Genomic DNA, 11,735 nt, shown 5'->3' on the forward strand with positions numbered 1-11,735 from the left:
AGTCTCTCTGTGAGGGAGACACAGGAGAATTTATTTCATAGACAGCAAGTCAACACAAACATTACAACAGTGTCTTTATCTGGTTGTGGGAACTGATGTCAAATTGGCTTCTTATTAGTTTAGATTATTAAGTGTTACACAGTAGTTGGTGATTTATGAGACAAAGGTTTAACGAGGGTAAATTTGGTTGTCTTATACATTTGGACGTCATATAGTTACTTAAAACCTTTGTTTTAACAGCATTTTACTGACTATATTAAAGCCTTAAAGGCAATACAGTAATCATTTTAGCCCAGTTTTGACCTTAAGTTCACCAAATCATTGCTTACTGGGTTACCTCACTTGTTTGTCATGATTAAGAAATACATTTTGTATTCTGCAGTGTTCACTGTTGTTCCTTTGTGCAGCATGTACAGCGGCTGTATCACTTCAGGGCTTTCTGCTGCTGCTACACGAGCCCACGTTGGAAAATGAATGTGCTGATTGTGATTCAGTCCTGCTTATGGCAAAAACGCGCAGTACCAGGGGAGCCATGTTGGCTCTAACTGCGCCTTGATTACAACACAGAGACTTAGCTTCATCAAATACACCCAGCAGGCCTCCAGGTATCACAGAACAACAAGAAACAAGTTCTCTGCAGGCCGCAAAAAGGGAAACAGATGCAGTGGTAGCGTTGTTTAAACATTAGTATTGATCTACTCCTGTCTGAACTAAACAGATGTAAAATATTGCACAAATGATTTTATTGCTATGGGACTATGAATAATGTACTCCTAGTTTTCTTTCCGCAGCTGTTCTCAAGTGCTGTGAATGATTACTGATTGATCAGGCGTAGCTCCGTGTCCAACAGTGAGGTAAAGCCATAGTGACTGAGGCAGCTTGAAGCCTGCGTGAGCCTCCCCTGACATTTCCTCTCCAGCTCCTCTGTGTGCGTGCTGTGGTTCATGTAGCATCACATGACCAGCAGTTTAATATATAGTGAACATGACACTGGACAGGAGGGTAGAAAAGGGGGGAGAGCTGGCTGGCTGGAGAGGTCTGGTTTTGGTTTGAGGACCAGTTGAAAGATCAATACTTTGCTTTAAGTCTTTCTCTTTGAAGCATTTCATGTTCAAAGCTCTGTTTGTGTCATCAGGAGGTTTTATTTCTTAATCAATGGCACTAAAACAAATATTGTGCTTGTTGCTACAGTGTATTGTGAAATATGAGAATATAATGATAATAAAATAATTTAATAAGTAGGCTTGATTAGCTGCCTGTCAGTCAGGGGTCTGGATTAAGCCAGTTCAATTAATTTTGATTTAAAGAAGTTATCTCAGGACACTTATTACACAAATTATACATTTTGTTTGTTTTATTAATGTGATGACAGGAAACAGTTAATGGTTGTGTGACAGGAGCACTTAATTTCACCTATACAGCAATGTCCATCTAAAGTTTGCTCTTATTATCTTTTTTTAGTTACATTTAGAAGGTATGTTTTATTACATATGAATTTTGAATTATGTAAAATCATCACATAGCTAGTTTGTCGCTTAGCAACCATATAATTTATCCCCTGCCCAGGAACTACTTTGCTTGGCGGAGGGTTGTTATTTTATAGGTGATCAGCCATTAAACGTGTCATTGTGTTGGATTAAAGGAAACTAGTCCCTCAGAGTGGGGGGGGTTCTCCAACCTCCTGTACACCTGCTGGCTCGTGAGTTTACATTAACTTTGAGGACAGCTTCACGCGACCTTGACGTGATGGCTTGGGGGGCGTGGCCGGCGGCGCGCGGCGGGTATAAATTGGCGGTGACACCTCAGCTCGTCCCCCGCTCTCACTTCTCCCCCAGAGGACAGCAGACCGAGGTGCCTTCACACACGGTGCGTCTGAGTTTCACTGGAGCTGTCAGGATATGAAGGTTTAGGTTTTAACTGACAGGCTGAACACAAACTGACAAAAAAACTGACCTTTTTATATAATATATAATATATATACTGACTGAAGGGTTGTCATGTGATTATAATTTAAGTTTTGTGTTATTATTTATCTTGTGGGTTTCTTGTTGCAGCGTCATACCTTTGCATGATGCTCTGTGTTGTTTATGGATAAAATATGAATTAAATGTGTTTTAAATATTTTTCCCTTCCAGTGTGGACTAGACCATATCAGACAAAATGGTGAAGATTGGAATCAACGGGTGAGTTGATGCATTTTATTTGAATTAAAGTCACATTTAGTCACAGAGTTTTCATCTGTACAACTTCCTGGCATGGATTGATCTCTGGGATCCATATAGTGCACGAGAACTCTCCAGAGTTAAGTGAGTTATTTAGTGTTATCACCTCATTTTGAGTGGCTTTGGAAAACTTTAAAGGGTAACAGTGTAACAATTATTATTAAAAATATGAATGAAACAGGGGCAAACCTCAGGAAGTACAACAACAAGTACTTACAATAAAAGAAAAGAGACCCCCCCATTTTCTATATCTGATGAAGATCTACTAGAGAGGAACCCTACTCAGTCAGCTGCATCCAAAATCCTCAAGTTCATCCTCTCCTTCCATGTCTGAAGAAGTGTGACACATTGGCATTTCGGGCTTCCTGCGGCTCATTGAGTGTGCATTAGAGGTGTCTGATGAGTGTGGGAAGTCTCCAGCAGATACACAACCTCTCTGGTTTACTGAGCCTGTCTGTGTTCTGTTGTTGGGCGGCTCTTCCAACTCAGAACGATGTGATGAAGAGGGCACGAGTAGAAAAAGCCTTCATTTCCTAAATCGCTAATATTATAAGCATCCAGTAGTCGGGAGTGCAAAGGTCTTCTAAGCACAGGACCCCAGACATTGTTCCTGTGACCCTCAAATGATTATCGGAGAGTGGATTTTAATGGTTTCACTCCAAGACGAGAGCGTAATAGAGTCAGTTGAGGGAGAGGAAATTGGAAATGAGGATGTGATTCAGTGAGGAGATGATATAACTTTTCTCTGAAGTATGGAAGTCAGAAATGTTATGCTTTGAGGATGTGAATGAGAACCAAGAGAGCAGAAAAAACTGACATATAGCCATAGCTGTCGGGTTTTTTTTATTTATTTAATTGTTAAAAAAAGTTGAAACGATGAGTTGATTAATCAGTTAATCGATATCTTGTGGGTTTTATTGGACTAAACAACTTGTGACAGGCCAATTTTTTTTATTTTGTCACATTTTGTGGATTAAATAATAATAATTATATTATAGAGGAAAAGTGAGGAAGTGAGGAAAAGTGCATATATAATTTTCTCACTTAATCTACACATACTAAAAATATAAAATATGTATTTATACACAATGAGTGGGACTGTAGCTCTGTGGGGAGATGAAATGTCGCTTTGAATTAAAGGATCTGCTAAATTAATCTAATGTAACATAAAATAAATATTTAAAGCAGAAACAAAGAACTTCCAGTTTTTGTTGATTCTGGCGGCCCCTGTGGACAAAAGTGGAAGTGTTTCTACCGCCTCGTTTCAGTGATTTCAAAGGAGAATTCGACCGAATCCAACCTGGGATTAAGAATAATTATACAGAAATATCAAATATTCTCACTGATGGTCATATATAATTGTACAGAATTGAATTGAGACCAGTTAAAAACTTCTTGTTGTAGATTGATATGTAAATTATACAACAATATTGTCCACAATATTCCCAAAAAATGAAGGGAATTTACAGATGCAACAATATAAAGTTTGGAATTCAACACAGTACACAGAGTTTATTTATACAACTCCTTTACTGACAGACACATTACGTGTGGAATTAATATCCTGCTGTGAGCATCAGCAGCCGAGCATCTGTTTATTTGAGACTTTCTTTGCCCAAATGCTGTTCAAGAGCCAGGAGAGGACTCTGTACAGGACCCGTCTATTCTCTGGTTATTTATAGTCCGGTTGGTGTTGTGGTGTCACGGTTGGCGTCCCCTCTTCTTCCACACGCTTCAATCCCCTCTCCGTCTGTACTGCTGCTCTGCTCAGCTGTCACATTCCTTTTATTCTCCCCTCGTCTATTTTTAACCCTCTAACCTTTCCGCTGAAGTTCAGAGATCAGCCGGCCGACGGTTCATGGACGATGCTCAGACTTGGAGATCGCCGGTGCAACATTTTCTCCTCCTCTGTGAAGCAGCTGCCGTCGAGCTGCGGTGAGATTTAGCTCCTCGATTCTGGCCTCCTACCAACACCAACACCGAGCCACAGAAGCACAAGACGGGCTCTGGTCCATTTTGGCCGTCTGGCTGCTTGGTGGCTGCCCAAAACTAACTGAGGAAAGCTGCACCACTGGCACCACCCCTCAGGCCCATTCCTTAGACAATGAGTTTTTATAATTGACAGTCTCAGCTTTATGGACGTCTGGCACTGCACTATGGCTGTCCACTGCTGCTAAAGAGTTAGACTGTTTCAAATACAGAGGGAAAGTGTCCCCACAGGGATTAATTAAAGTAAAAAGCCCTGCAGCTGCAAATAACCTCAGTTTGACACTCATCACTTTTTACGTCTTTTCACAGTAAATTGACAGGTTTTCTTTTTAACTCTCCTGAATCCTGAAAATGCCACTAAAAAGAAACTAGAGATCAGCAGGAGTGTGCAGACAGTTCTCTCTAAACTCAACACATCCTGATTGTCACTTCAGTTTTAATATGAATAGATGTTTTTTTTTTACTCTGCAGGCACCCATTTACCGTGTAATCAAGTCTCTCCTCCGCACTGGCTGCGTACTGTTTGATATTCTTGTTGATACCTTAGTTTCAGTTGAGTTTTTTTTTTTTTGTCATTTAAAGGTCCAGTGTGTAACATTTAGGAGGATCTATTGTCTAAAATGAAATATGTACATATTACATATATTATATATCACCCGAATATTGGAATCATTGCGTTTAAGATGTTTTTATCTACATATGCTGTGTGTCGCCATCCACGGAGTCCGCCATGTCTCTACAGTACCCCAGAAACAACAAACCAAACAATGGGTCTCCTACACACTTCACAGCCTGTTCTCATTTCCAGGCATTAAAGACATAGCGAGATGCGAGCAGTGTTCAGTTAGTTGCAATCTGAAACTTCACCGCTAGATGCCACTAAATCCTACACTGGTCCTTTCACAAAAGAAAAATTGTCTGATTTAAATCTGTAACTATCTCATTTTAAGTACAACAAGTACAATTTAATTTTCAATCCCAATTTTGTCTTCCAAAAATTATGAATCATCAATAATAATGTTTGATTGATAATGTTTGAATAGTGATTAGGATTTTTGCCATCAGAAATACTTTAATAATCCCAGGGGGAAATTATTTATTGCCATAATCAAGCAGCCCCAATTCGAGCAAACATTTAATGGCAACTTGTTGAGTTATCCCCGCAGTGTTAATGTTAATGAGTGTATAAGATTAATTAGTGATAAAAACATCACCTTGTTACCGACACTACTGTTCAGACTTCCTGGTGCGCTTTCAATCCTGACCTTTCTGGTGATGGACGGGGTCTCTTATTTTGGTACGCAGAGATTGTCTTAAACTGTCCCATGAGAACATATGTATGTAATGTGACCTCTGAGTGCGGGAGACATGTGATGTTACATAACAGGACTCATGTCAGTGCTGAATATCTGAATCATAAATAGTATAGTTACAGTATATGATGGCAGTGTGAAAGTCTTTATCCTCAGACTCAGCCGACTGGAGCCAGGCCTGTATTACTGTGGATTTTTAGAGTTATTATTACACACAATATACATTTTATTTATGTCATTTTACAAATGCATACAGTTTATCATATGTAACTCAGATTTTAGTCAAATGATTTAGATTAAATTGGGTTATATAGATAATAAATAGTGAATGAAATGGACAGAACACTGGGGATAAGCGAGTACACTGTTATGTATCTTAATCAGAAGTTTCTATATTTATTATAAGACTGTATACTACAGCTTAAGAATAGAGCTTCAGAGGAATGTTGCTATATTTACGAGTATGGATATTGACACATCGCACCGGATACTTGTTTCAACCGGGTACTCTCACTCAACCTTGCAAAACACCTTCAACTGCAGCCTCAAAATGTACCATAGAAAATAAAGCACGACACTCAAATGGCTAACACAAGTGTGAAAATTGTAGTAACCTAAGTAAGTTAATTAAACCCTCTCACTACTTCAACCTACTGAGTAAGATCCCAGACTTTCTCCTTCGTCCTGGCGTCTAAATGGTCCTATATGGCGTTTCCTTGTGATGACACAATGACTTTTGGTAGAAAATTATCATGGGAGTTGCAGTCAGTGGATATTTGCACATCCAGTGTTGACTGAAGTTAGTTCAACCTAACCTGATTTTAGTACGTGTTTCCACTGAAGAAACTTTACATGGGACTGCAGCAGCCTCCTCTGTGCTCTGATAAGGGCTCGTATCAGACGGCCATTACTTTTACAGTTCGGAAGAACTCACGCAAACTGACACATTTCACCAGCTGAACTTTACTTATCATGTGGCAGCTCTGCTCTGGACTTTTGACTGAATTCATTTATTGAAAGATCTTGCAAAGTAAAGAACCAAATCAGCTTTTTGGATGATCTCGTTATCAAAGAGGTGGTTTGAATTATAGCTTCTCAATGACAGTCAGATGGAGGACGTATGAACAACACTAGGGCTTGAGCTATTTCTTCCCTTTTAATTGCCATTAAAACACATGCCTTCAGCCAACTAATGAAGCTTTATCAGGCTCTCAGATGTTCTCTTAAGACACCAAACAGTGCTGTTTATCCCAAACTAGCTAAAAATCTGTCAGGAGGAAACCTGAGTAGACAGTTCTCTTGCAGTACATTTCTCTTTTCATGTACTCGATGTGACCTTTTTATAGGCCAATCTGTGTCTGGTAGGTCACATCTGCTTCCTCCTCCTCTCTCCTCCTGCAATCTAGAGTTAAAGTGAAGGATGGAGGAGATTTCTCTCCCCTGCTGTCTTTCCTCTCAGATGATCACTCATTAACAGAGCCCTCCTGTTGTCACATTTTACCTGCTGGATGAAATTATCAGTGAAGTGGTTTATATGTAAAATGGAAATCTGTTCTGCTCCTGACTGCACGTCCCTGCCCTCCGTTTGCTCCCCTCTCCAGTTTGAGGCCCCTTGCTGTTTGACCTGCTGTGACGGCAGCCATATTAGGCATAAACAGGCATTTTGCTGCCTGTGCCAACTATTGTTATCTTCAGTCAAGGTTGGCAGGCCTTGTATGGCCCTGCTGTCCTCCGCTGTGCCTCCCATCTTTAGTTTGGGTGTCAGTGCCACCTGCTGGTCAAAACGTGGTGTGAGGTGGATGGAGCAGGTTTTATTTTTCACATAAAGCTGCTCTAAAATAAAAGATAAAAGAGGTTTTTGAATTATTCAGTTTGGGCAAGTCTAGGGCTTAGAGCCAGAGGGACGTAAGCTCTGCTTCCTGCTACTTTGAGTATATTTTTATGAGACATTTTTTTTTCTGCAATCTAAGACAGCATACAAATGTTCATGTCTTCAAAGTATCTAAAATAGTATCTAATCTAATATTAGTCTGTTTTAATCCCTAAAGAACCTCATCTAAAGTCCTTTTTATCCATATTTAATACCCGATTGTCACTTAAATTTCTAAATAAACATGGGTTTTTACATCCTGACCCTGCTGTGATCCTCTTCCTGCATTTCAGATTCGGACGTATCGGCCGTCTGGTGACCCGTGCCGCCGCTCAAGGAGGCAAGGTCGAGGTGGTGGCCATCAACGACCCCTTCATCGATCTGGACTACATGGTGAGAGGACTGCCTGTACTCCAGTGGTCCAAACGGTTCATGATAATTTTGTAGATGTGGTTCTCAAAGCCTTTCCAAAGTTAATTTGGGGTAAAATGTGTTGAGTATCTGTATTGAAATATAGGCAAACGATCCTGTAAGGTAAGTTAAGTGGAGGCAGAGAGCTAATATAAAGGTTTGGAAACCTACCTGTGGAGATTTTATGTTACATGGAGCAGCCACACTATGATTACAGACACTCTTCTTTTCCTGTAAGATGCAGTTGTTGTGTTTTTAGATGTCCTCCTCATCCCATCTTGCCCTCCTGCAGGTCTACATGTTCAAGTATGACTCCACTCACGGCGTGTGGAAGCACGGAGAGGTGAAGGCCGAGGGGGGCAAGCTGATCATCGGCAACATGCAGATCATGGTCTTCCACGAGTACGTAGTCCTCACGCGTATAATACAGTATTCTAGCAACATTCCCCTGTGAGTGTGTTTCCAGCACAGTCCTGATGCTGTCTAACCTCTCTTATATGTGACTGCATGCAGGAGGGACCCCGCCAACATCAAATGGAGCGATGCTGGCGTGGATTACGTCGTGGAGTCCACCGGTGTGTTCACCACCATCGAGAAAGCCTCTGTAAGTATTGCACAGTACATGTAGAGTAAATAATTTTATTATAGAGCATGAGTGAACATGTGTTTAAAATGCACAAATACTATCACAGCTGTCATTTCCTGACCTTTGACCTCTTGTGTGTCCCTGTAGGCTCACCTGAAGGGCGGAGCTAAGAGGGTGGTGATCTCTGCTCCGAGTGCTGACGCTCCCATGTTCGTCATGGGCGTCAACCACGATAAGTACGAGAACTCCATGAAGGTTGTCAGGTGAGTTTCTGCTGAATTCTCTCATTTTAAACTTTTCAAAATGCTCTGTAGTTTTATGTCAGTTACAAAGTAAATCTGTTCAGCTGCAGTGACATCACCTGCTCACCCTGTCAGTGTGACACAGGATGTCAAGTGTTTTCAAATCTGGCAAGGACAGATGTGAACATCTGGTTGCTTTTAAGTGCTCTGCCAAAAAAGATTGAATGTCAAACCAAGATCATCTCTTAAAATGTACTGAGTGTCCCAAGTTTTAGCTTTACTACGCACATAATTGCACAAAATGGTAACTTTGTATAGTTTGTAACATATACTCTTGTCTCCATAGCAACGCTTCCTGCACAACTAACTGCCTGGCTCCCATCGCCAAGGTCGTCAACGACAACTTTGGCATCGTTGAGGGTCTCATGGTAAAGAACTAATTTCACTGATTAAAAATCACACACAGCAGTTACACTGCATCCTGTTCCAGTCTGTTATTAAAGAGCGTTTAAGGAACGAAGGAAACAAGCCTGAAACCTTTTAGTCAACTGGTCACATTAGTGATCATTTCAAGGTCATTTTCACATTTTATAGGCATTGTTGACGAATGCTAATTACAAACTACCAGAGCCCAAAGTAATGCCCTCTGATAAGGTTACTTAGTCTGACCAGCAGTCAAAAAGTTCTCAACGTGAAACACGAAAGCAAACAATGTTTTGGGTTTATAAAGCTGAAATATTAGAGTCAGTGTGGTTTGTTGACTCATATTCTTCAGATAAATTATATTTCCCAGTGTTTAAGAAGAATCAGACCAGCTACCTTTAACAGCCAACATTCCCCAGCACAAGTGTCATCTTATATCTTATGTCAATCTTATTCAGCACATAAATCATGGATCTGTCTTTTATTCTCTGCTTGTTCTCCTCCAGAGCACAGTCCACGCCATCACCGCCACACAGAAGACCGTTGATGGTCCCTCTGGTAAGTTGTGGAGGGATGGACGTGGTGCCTCCCAGAACATCATCCCCGCCTCCACCGGAGCTGCCAAGGCTGTGGGCAAGGTCGTCCCCGAGCTGAACGGGTACGACTGACTTCTACCAGGTTTTATTTAGGTTTGGGCAATTTGACCTGAGTTATGGTCGGACGCTGGTTTACCAAGCCTGCTGAACCGTCCTTGATGAAGACGCTCAGTCTCTTCCAATGGCCTATCCTAATATCGATGATGAAAAAGCATTTATCCTGACATAAGTTTGAAGGACAACATTTCATTCATGTATTTGTGTGAGCTCTAAGATGATCTACTTAATTATAAAACGTGGCCAAATGTGTTATCTCAACACACTATAAATACATGTACAAGTAGGCAGTGGAGTACTTATTATTGCAAGCATTAGGACAGACCATAGACCTCTGAGGAGAGATCATTTCCCTGTGGGGATCAATATCTGGGCTGTTAAGGGGAATAAAACCAAACTAAAATCATCTGTAACCAATTAGTTTTGTCTGTCTTGTTCTTACAGCAAACTGACCGGTATGGCTTTCCGTGTCCCCACCCCCAACGTCTCTGTCGTTGATCTGACTGTCCGTCTCGAGAAGCCCGTAAGTATCTCTGTCTCTAAAGTGATGACTTTTGACACATTTGTCATTCGCATCCCTGCGTTTGAAAGATAATTCTGTTCACACTTTATAATAAACACCTAAAATCAAGCTGCCATTTTGAAACCTAACCTTCAGTTTCTCGTCTACAATGTTAATCTTCCCTTTAGTTTAATTAAAACATCTCGTCCTTCAGGCCAAGTACGACGACATCAAGAAGGTTATCAAGGCCGCTGCTGAGGGACCCATGAGGGGAATTCTGGGATATACAGAGGACCAGGTACTGTACAGAATAGATGTCCACATATTCCAACAAGACACTCATGTATAATTCAGAGAGTCAGGTGTAGTTTTTGTGATGTTATGTTCATGTAGAGCCATACATGAACCACTAGATGGCAGCACATCTACAATAAGGCGTCAGCAACTTGTCCCTGCAACTTGAATTAGAACACTTTACATTCATGGACCTGGTTAGGACCTGGTTACTGACCCAAGTTTCATGTAGGATCAAAAATGACACACAGTAGCGTTCTTACTGACCATATGGACACAGCTCTTTATCCACTGTACTGTATAAAGCGTTATGTTTGCCTCTCTTTGCTCAGGTTGTGTCCACAGACTTCAACAGTGACCCTCGCTCCTCCATCTTTGATGCCGGCGCCGGCATCGCTCTCAACGACCACTTTGTCAAGCTGGTTTCATGGTGAGTTAACGCTTTCTAACTTTTAACAAGCAATTTTTTTTTTTAAGTATAGCCATATATATATATTTTAGTTTATAAAGGTCTATAACCATATTGTTATAGCTTCTTTGTTCAATTCTGTGCTGACAGTGCTTTTTTTTTTTTTAGAAATCTCACTTTCCTGTGCACTTAAGACTTTATCATTAAAGGAATAATTTCTTAAAACTTGCACATTTCACGATATAACCCTGACAAAAGCTACATGCCACTCTACAGAGCATGCATCCGTCTCATGAGCCAGGTTTTTCCATTCATAAATACCTCATATTTATTTCCCACTCTGTCTCTAACCTTAATCTATATTCTGTTTGTCTGCAGGTATGACAACGAGTTCGGATACAGCAACCGTGTGTGCGACCTGGTCCACCACATGTTCACCAAGGAGTAAAGTCCTGCTTCGACTCATTGTTCCTTCCCATGATTCCATCTCCTCACCTGTGACTGGATGCCGTGCCATCTACCCCCCCGGGAGCAAACTCTTCAACAACAACGTCTAGCTGATAATGATAACAATAATGATAATAATAATAATGATACACTAATAATGATAATAATACCTTTTTATATGATAAAGTCACCAGTGTTGTGTCCAGCAGTGAGGACTGCAGTAAGCAGTGTTTGTAGATCCATCACTGAACTGTATTGCACTGAATGGTCTTGTTGCACTGAACATGATAATAAAGTCATCAGTTTGTGGAAAGACTGCAAAGTTTATGATGTATGATTGTACTCGCTGTGCAAAATTAGTGTTTATACCTCCT

The 11,735-nt window shown here is 40.7% G+C and overlaps 1 protein-coding gene across 1 annotated transcript; it reads left to right on the top strand.

The window, feature by feature from the left end:
- The first annotated feature begins 1,792 nt into the window (after window positions 1-1,792).
- Window positions 1,793-11,677, top strand: LOC127357436 (glyceraldehyde-3-phosphate dehydrogenase). Its single transcript, XM_051389665.1, has 12 exons — window positions 1,793-1,866; window positions 2,136-2,183; window positions 7,688-7,787; window positions 8,098-8,207; window positions 8,319-8,409; window positions 8,539-8,654; window positions 8,980-9,061; window positions 9,563-9,714; window positions 10,154-10,232; window positions 10,426-10,509; window positions 10,838-10,935; window positions 11,293-11,677. The coding sequence occupies exons 2-12, from the start codon at window positions 2,161-2,163 to the stop codon at window positions 11,360-11,362; spliced, it is 1,005 nt and encodes a 334-aa protein (XP_051245625.1). The 5' UTR covers window positions 1,793-1,866; window positions 2,136-2,160; the 3' UTR covers window positions 11,363-11,677.
- The last annotated feature ends 58 nt before the right edge of the window (window positions 11,678-11,735 follow it).

This window comes from Dicentrarchus labrax, unplaced genomic scaffold, assembly GCF_905237075.1.
Source record: "Dicentrarchus labrax unplaced genomic scaffold, dlabrax2021, whole genome shotgun sequence".
NCBI lineage: Eukaryota > Metazoa > Chordata > Actinopteri > Moronidae > Dicentrarchus > Dicentrarchus labrax.